At 39.9% G+C, this 12,298-nt stretch overlaps 1 protein-coding gene across 8 annotated transcripts in view; it reads left to right on the top strand.

The window, feature by feature from the left end:
- The window catches only part of RFX8 (RFX family member 8, lacking RFX DNA binding domain), a 251,754-nt gene that overhangs the window by 204,703 nt on the left and 34,753 nt on the right, over positions 1-12,298 (top strand). For 5 of the 8 annotated variants that reach the window (XM_027622412.2, XM_027622411.2, XM_027622410.2 and 2 more), the window contains 2 exons: positions 1,415-1,476; positions 2,565-2,651. The exons of the other annotated variants lie outside the window; for them this stretch is intronic. In XM_027622412.2, coding sequence (XP_027478213.2) covers positions 1,415-1,476; positions 2,565-2,651 — 149 coding nt within the window. The remainder of the gene's footprint in view (positions 1-1,414; positions 1,477-2,564; positions 2,652-12,298) is intronic. 8 annotated transcript variants of the gene reach the window in all.

Raw genomic sequence — 12,298 nt, 5'->3', positions numbered from 1 at the left:
ATTACATGACACTGTCAAATCCTGCTGCTTAGAAGTTAAGAAAAAAAGAAGGACAGGGGGAGTGCCTGGGTGGCTCAGTCAGTTAACTGTCTGCCTTCAGCTCAAATCATGAGTGATTTGAGTTGAGGACTTATTAGAGTTTTAAAAAACCCAATTTTAGCTAAATGCCTGAGGTCATGATTTCAGAGTCCTGGGATGGAGCCCTGCATCAGGCTCCCTGCTCAGAAGTGAGTCTGCTTCTCCCTCTCTCTCTGCTCCTGCCCCCACTCCTGCTATCTCTCATGCTCTCTCAAATAAATAAATAAAATCTTTTTTTAAAAAAAAGGGAAAAAAGAAAGAGGGATGTAACAAGAAGCCAAGCAAAAGCAGAAGCTGAATGATTATGGAGGGGACTAGAGAAAAATAGTGGAAATCGTTACTTGACTGCTTAAAACACCATGCCTTCCATGCTCTGTATTTTTCTAATTCCACCATGCTCCAGGATTTCCACTTTCAATAGACATGTACTTGAATACCATGCATGTCATAAACCTCTTCTAATTAGGAAGCTGGAACAGGCTTCTATTTTTTTTTAATGTAATTAGTCATAAATATAATGTCAGCGCTAACAAAACACATGAAAAACATATCTGGGAGATGAGAAGTTGAGTCAGAAGTAGTTATGTTGTTCAATATTTTAATAGCACTTGCTACCAAAACCTTTAAAATGAAAAAATTAGGTAAACAAATGAATAATAAAAAGTGAAAACGACTATCACATTGGAAAAAAGAGGAAAATAGTAAAATTATGGCAGCTCACATGATGGACTCTTTTGCAGCTATTAATAATCCCTTGTTTTTAGAGAATTCTAAATGACAAGGGGAAATCTTTATGGTACACTGTGGAGGGGAAACAGTCGAAAGCAAAACTGCACACATACTAATTGTGTGACACCAGTTGTTTCCTATGTATACCCACAGAATCGTACACATATTGAGGCTTGAAAAAAATGCTAGAAGGGACGCCTGGGTGGCCCAGTCAGTTAAGAGACCGACTCTTGGTTTCAGCTCAGGCCCTTATCTCAGGATCCTGAGATCTAGCCCTGCGATGGGCTCCACACTCAGTGGGGAGTCTGCTTTGCTCCTTTACCCTCTCCCTCTGCCCCTCCCCTCCCCACGCATGTGCTCTCTCTCTAAAATAAATCTTTAAAAAAAAAAAAAAAAAAACTGGAAGGAACCGCACTGAGGTTTAAATGGTGGTTTCCTCTGAATGGTATATTTTCCTATACTTGTCTTGATTTTTTCCAAATTTCATTTACACGTATTTTCTTTATAATAAAAAAGGAAATACAATTGAAACATTATAAGAGGAGAAACTGTAAGTTTCATCTCTAAATTTTCCAATTGCAGCTTTAAATCTGATTTATTCTTTTAGCTTGTACGTTTGGTTTTTCCTGATCTTGGCACCCGGAGGCTAGGCACAAGAGGAAGTGCCAGGTAGGTTTATCATTTTTGTTCTATTTGAAATGTTAGAATAAAACATTTTGAAAAATCACAAAATGGGTGACACAAAAATGCAAAACTAAACAAACTAGAAATATCAAGCTACCAAAGAGTTCCCATAATTCAATGAAATCCTAGTGCCTGGAATAATTTGGGTGATACTAGAACCAAATATTAGTTTCTACTTAGTGATTTTGTTAAAATATGAAAGTCACAATGTTTTCTTGTTTCAACACTTTAAATGTTTAGACTTGTGGACGTCCATTGAAATACTTAAATAATTACACACACAGAGTTATAGAATTGTTTTAATTATTCTTTGAACTAAAATTTCTAAGTATTCACCTAATTAGCATATTTGAATTATTTTCCGGAGACCAGGTACCCAGGCTCTATGTATTTTTAAAGCAAAAGGAAATTCCAGTGTTATCAGTTGCATCGTGCTATAATTGTCATTCAATTACTATTGTTACTTGTTATTTCTTTTAAATAAAGAAAAATCAGGAGAAATCCATGAGATCAGAAAATCAGTGAGAAGGGATGGAGGCCAAATTAGGAAAGGGGCCTGCTACTACCCACGAGGGAATGAAGACAGCTGAAGCATTTGCCAAACTAAACATTGGGTAATAGTTCATTTGAAAAAATTTTGCCCTGCTGCTGTGAGCCTAGACAAGCAGCTGCATTTTCCCAGCTCAGCAAAGTGCCTGGGCTGCAGAGCGGGAACCAACTTCCTTCTTGGGTTTGTGAGAAGCCAAGTCTGGTTCTCTGTAGAGAGAACATGGGTGTCACTCCCCTTCACCTTAAAAAGTTTCATGGCGGTGGCAGCAGGAGGCTTTCCCTGTCACATCTCTTTAAGACTGGAGTGTCCTTTGTTGGGAAAGCAGAGTAGAACATTTGCGAGCCCATTTCAAAGCTAATGTGTATGAAATAGTATGAAATTATCTACCCAACGGAGCCAATAAATGGCGTCATAGATAAAACTCAAATAAAAAATCAGATCTTCATTAGCTAGTCTATTCTGTGGCTTCTGTAAAGCATGTCGGTGGTTTGACATAATCTTTAAGAAAACCTTTATTTTTCAGATATCATTATGATGGAATCTGTATCAAGAAAAGTTCTTTCTTCTATGCCCAGTATTGTTACCTTTTGGGTGAAAAAAGTTATCACAGGTTAGTAACTCTCATTTAGGTATTTTGGTCATAGGTCACAGTCTGATTAATATGAGAAGCATTCATATTTTAGTTGAATCTAACTGGCTTTTTGGCTGTTCTGCTATTAATCCTTCTTAAGGATGGAAACACACACATCATGTCAACATGACTTTGATGTGGGCAGTAAATCAGTCTCTGGCAACATCATAGGCCAGAGAAAGGCATTTCCAGCTCATTTTCTTGGATACTTTTCATTATAATTATCATTTCAATTGCCAAAGCCATTTTTCATTCATTCTTCTCAACTTCTCCATAAAATATGACAGAATTGGCCACTTCTTTCTTGAAACTTCCTTTAGCTCTTAAGACTGCTTCATCCAGTTTCTTCCCCAGAGTGACACCTTCTTGGTCTCCTTATTGCTTCCCTCCCCTTAAGTGTAGGCATTTTCCTGAGACTCAACCAATGGCACTCTTCCTATCCTTTGGTCCCAGGATATCTCATCCTTCTTTATCTTTCACCTATCACCACACCCCCATGGATGGCGACTCCTCCTAAGGCATTTTCCAATGGCCCTTTCTATCCCATCTCCCAGCCATTCCTCTCAGGCTGTCTACTGGATATTTTTATTTACATGGCCCATTAGTGCTTCTTACTTAGTATGTAGAAATCTAAATTTTTAATCTCCCTCCAAATCATCTCTGCCTCTTGACTTCCTTATTTCAATCTATGCTACCAATAGAATCTATACAAAATGTCACTCCAAAGCCACCCCCGACTAGATTGGGAAGGAGAGATTCAGCCCAGAGATGGTTCCAAAGCTGCCATGGTCATTCTGATGAGCGCCTGAATCAAAAAGGAGGCAGATCAGAAAGACCTCTCCAAGGCAGGGTCCTCGGTTGGTTGACTCAGCCCAGCCTGTCCCACCGAAACCTCAAACTTAACCTCAAGTAAAGTCATTATGTTCTTCTTCCAACCAGCTCTTCCTCTTAAATGTCTTATTCATCGATTAGTCACAAAGAGGGAAAAATTACATCAACAAAAATAGAGAAGTTAAGGAAGGGAACAGATAGGAGACCTATTTCAGTTAGGGTTAGAACTCTCCTTGTGCAAATGTATTCTCTCGCTTGCTGACCCGTACACCCCTGAACAGCTAGAGCCAGCATCTCTTTGCCCCAGAGCACCCAGCAGGCAGTTTAGAGAGCCCCGCAGCATGACAAATCTGGTACTCAGCAGCCGTAAGAGGCCGTGAATGTCCTGAGGTCTCTGGGTCAATGTCACAGAGAGAGGGTCTGGAACTGGTCTTTGTGGGGAAAAAAAGTAGGTTTTATCCTCAGCAAGGAAGAGGAGGGCTGTCAGGGGACACAGATGAGAACAAGGGTGACAGGGGCGCCTGGGTGGCTCAGTCGTTAAGCGTCTGCCTTCAGCTCAGGTCATGATCCCAGGGTCCTGGGATGGAGTCCCGCATCGGGACCCCTGCTCAGTGGGGAGTCTGCTTCTCCCTCTGCCCCTCCCCCTGCTTGTATGTGCGTGCTCTCTCTCTCTCTCTCTCTTGCTCTCTCTCTGTCAAAGAAATAAATACAATCTTTAAAAAATTGTTTTTAAATTAGGTCTCAAAACAAAAACTTCATCTCTTTAGTTTTCAGGTAATGAAAACTGTATAACTCATCCATTCATTTATTTGTTCATTCAACAAATATTTGCATTCCTACAGTAAGTCAGTCTCTGTCTAGTTACTGGTGGTGAAGCAGTAAACAAGACAAACAAGGCCTCCCCTCTTGTCAGTTTTAGTGGGGAAGATGTAAGACAATAAAAACAGAACAATAGCAAGATTAATCTAAAGATGATAAAATGGAGTCATGGGAAGACCTCTTTGAGAAGATGCCTTTTGAGCAGAAAGGTGAGAAATAGAGCCAGCCAAATGAAAATCTGGGGGACAAGTATTCCAGGCAGAGGAAAAAGCAAGTGCAAAGGGCCCGAGGCAGGGATGAGTTCAAAGAACAGCAAGAAAGTCTGAAGGTGGAGGTTGGTGAATGAGCAGAAGAGTGGGAGGAATGGAATCTGAACATACAAGTGGGACCTCTAAGTCTTGGCAAGGAGGTGAGATGTTATTCTGAGTGTGACAGGGAGCCACTGGAGAGTCTCAAGCTGCGGAGTAAAGCAATCTGATTATTTTTATTCTAATTTTTTAAAATTTGAGTATAGTTGACATGGCCTATTACATTCGTTTCAGTTGTAAAACACAGTGATTTCAACAACTCTATACATCCTGCTATGCTCACCACAAGTGTAGCTCCCATCTGTCACCATCCAATGTTATTACAATACATCAGCTATATTTCCTATTGCTGTACCTTTTATCCATGTGACTCATTCATTCCATAACTGGAAGCCTGTACCTCCCACTCTCCTTCACCCATTGTGCCCATCCCTCACCCCCCTTTTCTTTAGCAACCACCAGTTTGTGCTCTGTATTTGTAGGTCTGATTCTGCCTTCTGTTTGTTTATTCATTTGTTTTGTTTTTTAGATTCCACATATAAGTGAAATCATATGATATTTCTTTCTCTGACTTATTCCACTTAGCATAATAACCCTCTAGGTCCATCCATGTTGTCACAAATGATATGATCTCATCCTTTTTTATAGCTGAGTAATATTATCCATTGTGTATGTATACCACATCTTCTTTATCTGTTCATCTATCAGTGGACACTTGGCTCCCTTCCATATCTTGGCTATTGTAAGTAATGCCGCAATAAACAAGAGTGCATGTATCTTCTCAAATTAGTGCTTTCCTTTTCTTTGGGTAAATACCCAGCAGTGGAATTACTGGATCATACGGTATTTCTGATTTGTATTTTAAGTGGAGATCCTCCTGGCAACCATGCTAAGACTGGATTGTACAAGGAGATGGGAGAGGAGACAGAGTGACCAGTTAGAAGACTTTTTAGCAGCCCTGGCAGAGCTGGCCCATTGAGATTTCTCACTGAAATAAATTTAATTCTCTCAAAGAGGCAGCATAATACTATGCAATATTATATGTGGATAAGGGCAGAGACTCTGGAACAGCCTGCCTGGCTCTGCCGCTAATAAGCTGTGTGATCTTAGGCAGGTCATTCAACCTCTCTGTGTCTCCATTTCCTCATCTATTAATAAGGATAATAGTATTGGGGCACCTGAATGGCTCAGTCGGTTAAGCGTCCAACTCTTGATTTCGGCTCAGGTCATGATCCCAGGGTTGTGAGACTGAGCCCCAATTCTGTCTCTCCCTCTCCCCCTGCCCCACACCACCCCCATGTGTGCTCTCTCTCAAAAAAATTTTTTTTAAATAAGGATAATAATGTCTACTTCATAGGACTGTTATGAAGATTAAATGAATTAATACAAGGAAAATGCTTGAAACAGCACCTGGTACACAGTAAACATTTAATATGACTACGCATATTGCTCTTGACCTTGATGTATTCATTTTATCATATCTATGATTTTTTTCATGGTATTATGTGTATGGTTATTATTTTGGTCATTGTATTTTTCAGTTCTATCATTCCCATTTGGTTCTTTTGTATAACTTCTATTTTTTTTATGGAGGTTTTCTGTTTTTTCGTTTGTTTTAAGAGAATTTATAACTACTTGTTAGAGTATTTTTATAATGGCCACTTGAAAATTTTTGTCAAATAATTCCAACATCTAAATCATCTTAATATTGGTGTCAGTTTGTTATCTTTTCTCATTCAAATTGTGGCTTACCTAATTCTTGGTATTATGGGTGCTTTTCTTTTGCTTCCTTCCTTCCTTCCTTCTGTATAATTGACATACAACATCACATTAGTTTCAGGTATACAACATAATGATTTGATGTTCGCATATGTTGCAAAATGATCACCACAGTAAAATCTAGTTAACATCCATATGTAATTACAAAATGTTTTTCTTGTGATGAGGACTCTTAAGATCTACTCTCTTAGCAACCTTAAAATATGCAATATAGTGTTATTAATATAGTCACCAAACTGTATATTACTCCCCCAGGACTTACTTATTTTATAACTGAGTCAAAGGTACAAATTTCCAATTTTCCATCCCCCCACCCCCTCTGGCAACCACCAATCTGTTCTCTATATCTCTGAGCCTGTTTTTTTGCTTTTTTTGGGTGGGAGGTTGTTTTTTAGATTCCACCTATAGGTGAGACCATGCAGTACTTGTCTTTCTCTGTCTGACTTACCTCACTTAGCATACCATCCTCAAGGTGCATTCCTATTGTCACAAATGGCAAGAAGTCATTCTCTTTTATGGCTGAGTAGTATTCCATTGTGTGGAATACACGCACCACATTTTCTTTATCCATTCAAATGTCAATGTACATTTAGGTTGTCTCCATATCTTGTCTGTTATAAATAACATTGTGTTGAACATAGGGGTGCAGATACCTTTTCGTGTTAATGTTTTCATTTTCTTTGGATAAATACCCAGAAGTGAGATTGCTGGATCATATGGTAATTCTATATTTAATTTTTTGAGGAAGCTCCATACCGTTTTCCACAGTGGTTGTTGTACCAATTTATGTTCCTACCAACAGTGCACAAGTTCACTTTCCCTGCATCCTCGCCAACACTTACTATTCCTTGTCTTTTTGGTATTAGCCGTTCTGACAGGTGTGAAGTGATATCTGATTGTGGTTTGATTGAATTTCCCTGATCACTGCTGATGTTGAGTATCTTTTCATAAACCTGTTGGCCATCTGTATGTCTTCTTTGGAAAATGACTATTCAGATCTTCTGCCCATTTGTAAATCAGATTTTTTTTTTTTTTTGCTATTGAGTTGTATGTTTATATATTTTGGATATTAACCCTTTATCAGATAAATGATTTGCAAATATTTTCTCCCATTAAGTAGGTTGCTTTTTATTTTGTTGCTGGTTTTCTTTGCTGTGTAGAAGGTTTTTAGTTCAATGTAGTCTTGTTTATTTTTGCTTTTGTTGTCTTTGCTTTTGGTGTCAAATCCGAAAAAATCATTGCCAAGACTGATGTCAAGGAGCTTACTACCTGTTTTCTTCTAGGAGTTTTATGGCTTCAGGTCTTACACTCAAGTATTTAACCCATTTTGACTTAATTTTTGTAGCATATGGAAGTTTTCTTTTTTTGCATGTGACTGTCCAGTTTCCCTAACATCATTTATTGAAAAGACTATTGTATATTCTTGGCTGCTTTGTTGTAATTAATTGACCATATATGTGTGGGTTTATTACTGGCCCTTCTATTCTGTTCCATTGATCTCTATATTTTTCTCTTGTATCCTGGGCATTTTCTATTGATTTTTCTATTGTATCCTGAGCATTTGGGTTATGATGTTAGATTTTCAATCCTGTTTAAATCTTCTTTAGCAGGCAGTCACCCTGTTTAGGTGGAGCATGTAGGTTCTGGCCTACTTTTGTGTGCTGTTGTCCCAAAGACAGTTTAGTTTTCAGAGCCCTTGCATACTGTTCTGGTCTGCTTCATTCTTCTGGCACTGCAGGGACTTCTGATCGTTTCCTTACTGGTGCTACCTACAGGGGCTGAAGCTGCTTCCCTGGGCCACCTTCTGTGGGGAATGCAGAGAGCCAGAGTGGCTGGGCCTGGGTCCCTTTACGTCAGTTGGTGTCAGGCAGAAAATACCAGGTTCTGCTGGCATTGCTCCTGTGGGTAGCATCCCTGCCCTTCTGTGCTCCATTGAATCAGCCAAAGGATTCGGTACTGTCTATGCAGGTGGATCAGCCCACCTGTCGGTACCCTGGGTGGGGAGTTGGGGGTGGGGAGTGGGTCAGCCCACCAGGATGTTGAGGCTGCCACTGTGGTCAGACTGGGTTGCCAGCCCATGCTCTAGAAGCAAGTTGCAGCCCTCTATAGGTCTCTGTTAATTTTCCCTCTCCTGGTCCTTTGTTCAGAGAGTGCAGGTTTTTCTTGGGATTTAGGTCTATGCCTACTGACAGTTCTGGGCTACAGGTCTCTCCAGTACCCAGCCCAGCTGTGTATGGGACATGAAAAGAAAACCCAGGGCACTCAACATACTGTCTCTTCTCTAGTCAGTCCACCTTCTTTCCAGGATTAAGAGCCCTTTTGTCATGACCCACTGAAAAAGTTCCAGGATAATTATTTGTATTAGAGGGAGGCAGCAAGGAAAAATGAATCTACACTATCTTGTTCCATGTACATCATCCAAGCTGCCTCAGAAACCTTCTGAAAGTAGACCATGTATATATTACAAATTAATGTTGCCAGTAATTTGAATGCTTGATTATATGATTGTGCCTAACAAATTAAAACATGATGAGTTGAAATCTGATGGTAGGGATTTTGGTTGGAATAAGATGGCATAGATCCATTTCTTTCTGTTCCTCCCTGCTAAACACAACTGTAAACACTGGAAGTAATGCAAGAAGCAAACAAAGGAAAACTCTGAAAGGTGTTAAGAAGAAAGTGAGCTGGTTTGGGACCCCAAGACTGCGCAACCAGCACAGTGATAGGGCACCCTCTGTCTTCCCCCCACTCACCCAGACCCACTGTTTTCCAACCCCCAACCCCCTACCTTGCAAGACAAGGCATCTGGGTAGACTCATTCCTCCCCTTGTTCCTCTAATAATATCAGGCAAGGGGCAGCAAGAGGGAGTCTGACCAAAAACAAAGAGCCAGAGAAGGCACTCTCATTACTTGCTGGGTCTGAGACACCCCTTTTCCACCAAAAGATACACTAAAGGGTGTGAGCTAATCTGTCAAGGGAGACCCAGCTATAGCAAGTGGCCTAGTCCAGGAAGCCTCTGTCCCCATTCCACCCAGAGGCAGCTGGGGAGCACCAATGGAGGGAACCCCCACTCCACAGAGAGAAATCCCCCACCCAGTCTTGGAAAAGCCCTCCAGCTCCCTCAGGCTGTACCAGTAGGGAGCCCCAGTGGCACAAGGTAAACCAGGCAAACCAAAAACAATATATTCGTACCCATGGCTAAAATATACTACAGAGATATAGTAAGGATATACAGTTGGAGCATAAGGGGAAAAGAGGCAGAGTTCTGAAGGAATCCATGTGCAGGCCTCTATATGCTCTTGCTCTCCCATGAGGGGTCACACAGAGCACACTTCTCTGTGCAACAAAAATACAGCAACACATATGTGATAGTTCTGCTCAGGTAGGCCCATTAGGAGAATCCACACTCAAAGTTTTTAGTGGGGGCTGGTCATAAGCACATTCTTCCTAGCATGCGCCAAAATGACAGATTCCCAAAAAGAAAGTATGTTATTCAACATAAACTATATTGTTTGCACAAACAGTCTAGGCACAGGGAACCACTCTTATCAGTTAACTGTTGACTGGGAACACTCTGGGAACCAAGTTCCCAGACTCCAGCCACGGGCCAGTCTTGCAAGCAGGCCTGTCTAAGGAGAACAGTCTCAATACCACTATGTTATCTCTTTTCTGCGCAATTGTATGACCCTGTGAATATGTGAAGAAAACATTGAATTGCACTCTTTAAATGGTGAATTGTATGGTATGTGAATTATCTCTCAGTGAAGTTGTTTAAAAAAAAAATCCCAGCAAGGTTTTTTTGTAGACATAGACAAGTTTGTTCTAAAAGTTATGTGGAAAGGCAAGGCCTTAAAATAGTTCAAACAGTCTTGACAAAGAAGAATCAAGTGGGAGGAAACACTACTGTAATGTAGCTACAGTAATCAAGACAGCAGCATGGTTTTGGTGGAGGCACACACACAGATCAATGGAACAGAGTAGAGAAGCCAGAAATAGACCCACTCAAATATGTTCAACTGGCTTTTCACAAATGTGCAAAAGTAATTCAATGGAGGGAGAGTAGATTCTCAACAAATGGTGCTGGAACAACTAGATACCCACATGTGGGGGGCAGGGGACGACCCTCACAACTAAACTTCACAACTTATACAAAAATTAACTCAAAATGGATCAGTCTTACTTTTAAACCATAAAAATATTAAACTTAAAAAAAAAGAAAATCTTTGGGACCTAGGGTTAAGCAAAAAATTCTAAGACTTGACACCAAAACCACAGTCCATAAAAGGAAAAGCTAATAAGTTGGACCTTATCAAAATTAAAAATTTTGTTCTGTGAAAGACTATGAAGGGGATGGAAAGACAATCTACAAATTAGGAAAAAGTATTTGAAGCTACATATCCATCAAAGGACTAGTACCTAGTATATATAAAGAATTCTCAAAACTCAACAGTAAAAAAATAATGCAGTTAGAAAATAGGCAAAAGACACAAAATATACATCTCACTGAAGAGGATATATACAGGTGGCACATAAGCACATGAAAGAATGATCAGCATCATTAATCATTATGGAAATGCAAATTAACACCACAATGGAATATAACTGTATACCTATCAGACTGACTAAAATAAAAAAACAGCAACAACCACCAAATGTCGATGAGGAGTCAGAGGAGCTGCATCACTCATACATTGATGGTAGGAATGCCAAATAGTTTGACAGATTTGTTTGTTTTGTTTTTTTAAGATTTTACTTATTCAACAGAGAAAAAGCGTAAGCAGGGGGAACAGTAGAGGGAGAGGGAGAAGCAGACTCCCCACTGAGCAGGGCGCCCAATGCAGGGCTCAATCCCAGGACCCCAGGATCATGACCTGAGCTAAAGGCAGACGCTTAACCACTGAGCCACCCAGGCACCCCAGTTTGGCAGTTTTTATAAAATTAAATATACAATTAACATCCAAACCATCAATTGTACTCTTGGACATTTATCCCACACAAATGAAAAATTATGTCCACATAAAAACCCGTACAGGGGTGCCTACGTGGCACAATAGGTTTCAGCTCAGGTCGTGATCTCACAGTTGTGAGATGGAGCCCCTCGTCAGACTCCACGCTCAGGGCAGAGTCTGCTTGAGATTCTCTCTCCTTCTCCTTGCTCCTCCTGCTTGTGCTCTCTTTCTCTAAAATAAATAAATAAATCTTTTAAAAAATAACAATAAAAAATTAAAACCCATACATAGATGTTCATAACAGCTTTCTTTACAACAGCCAAAAATTAGAACCAACCTGATTTCTTTCATTGGCTGAATGGTTAAACAAACTCTGGTACATCCATACCGTGGAATATTACTCAGCAACAAAGAGGAATAAACTATTGATATAACAGCTTGGATAAATCTCTAAATGCTGAGTGAAAAAACTCCTTTCTCAAAAGGTTCCATATCTTTTGATTCCATTTATAAAACATTCTGAAATGACACAATTTTTAAATAGAGGACAAATTAGTGGTTGCCAGGGACCTGGGGGTAGAGAAGCAAGAGACGGGTATGGTTATGGAGGGGCAACACAAGGATCCTTGTGATCATGAGAGTGTTCTGTATGTTGTCTGTGGTGGGATGGGTACACAAATCTCCACAGGTGATAAAATCGTATAGCATTAAAAACACACAAAAATGAGTGTAAGTAAAACTTGGGAAATTTGAGTAAGATCAGTGAATAGTATCAATGTCAATATCCAGGTTGTGATATTGTACTATAGTTTTGCAAAATGTTACCATTAGGGGAAACTGGGCAGAGTGTAAAAGGAAGCTCTCCAAATCATCTCTTAGTATATGTCAATCTACAGTTACCTCAATTAAAAATTTCAATTTCAAATAATAAATGAGGCC

This window comes from Zalophus californianus, chromosome 8, assembly GCF_009762305.2.
Source record: "Zalophus californianus isolate mZalCal1 chromosome 8, mZalCal1.pri.v2, whole genome shotgun sequence".
NCBI lineage: Eukaryota > Metazoa > Chordata > Mammalia > Carnivora > Otariidae > Zalophus > Zalophus californianus.
This window is presented reverse-complemented; position numbering and strand designations above follow the sequence as displayed.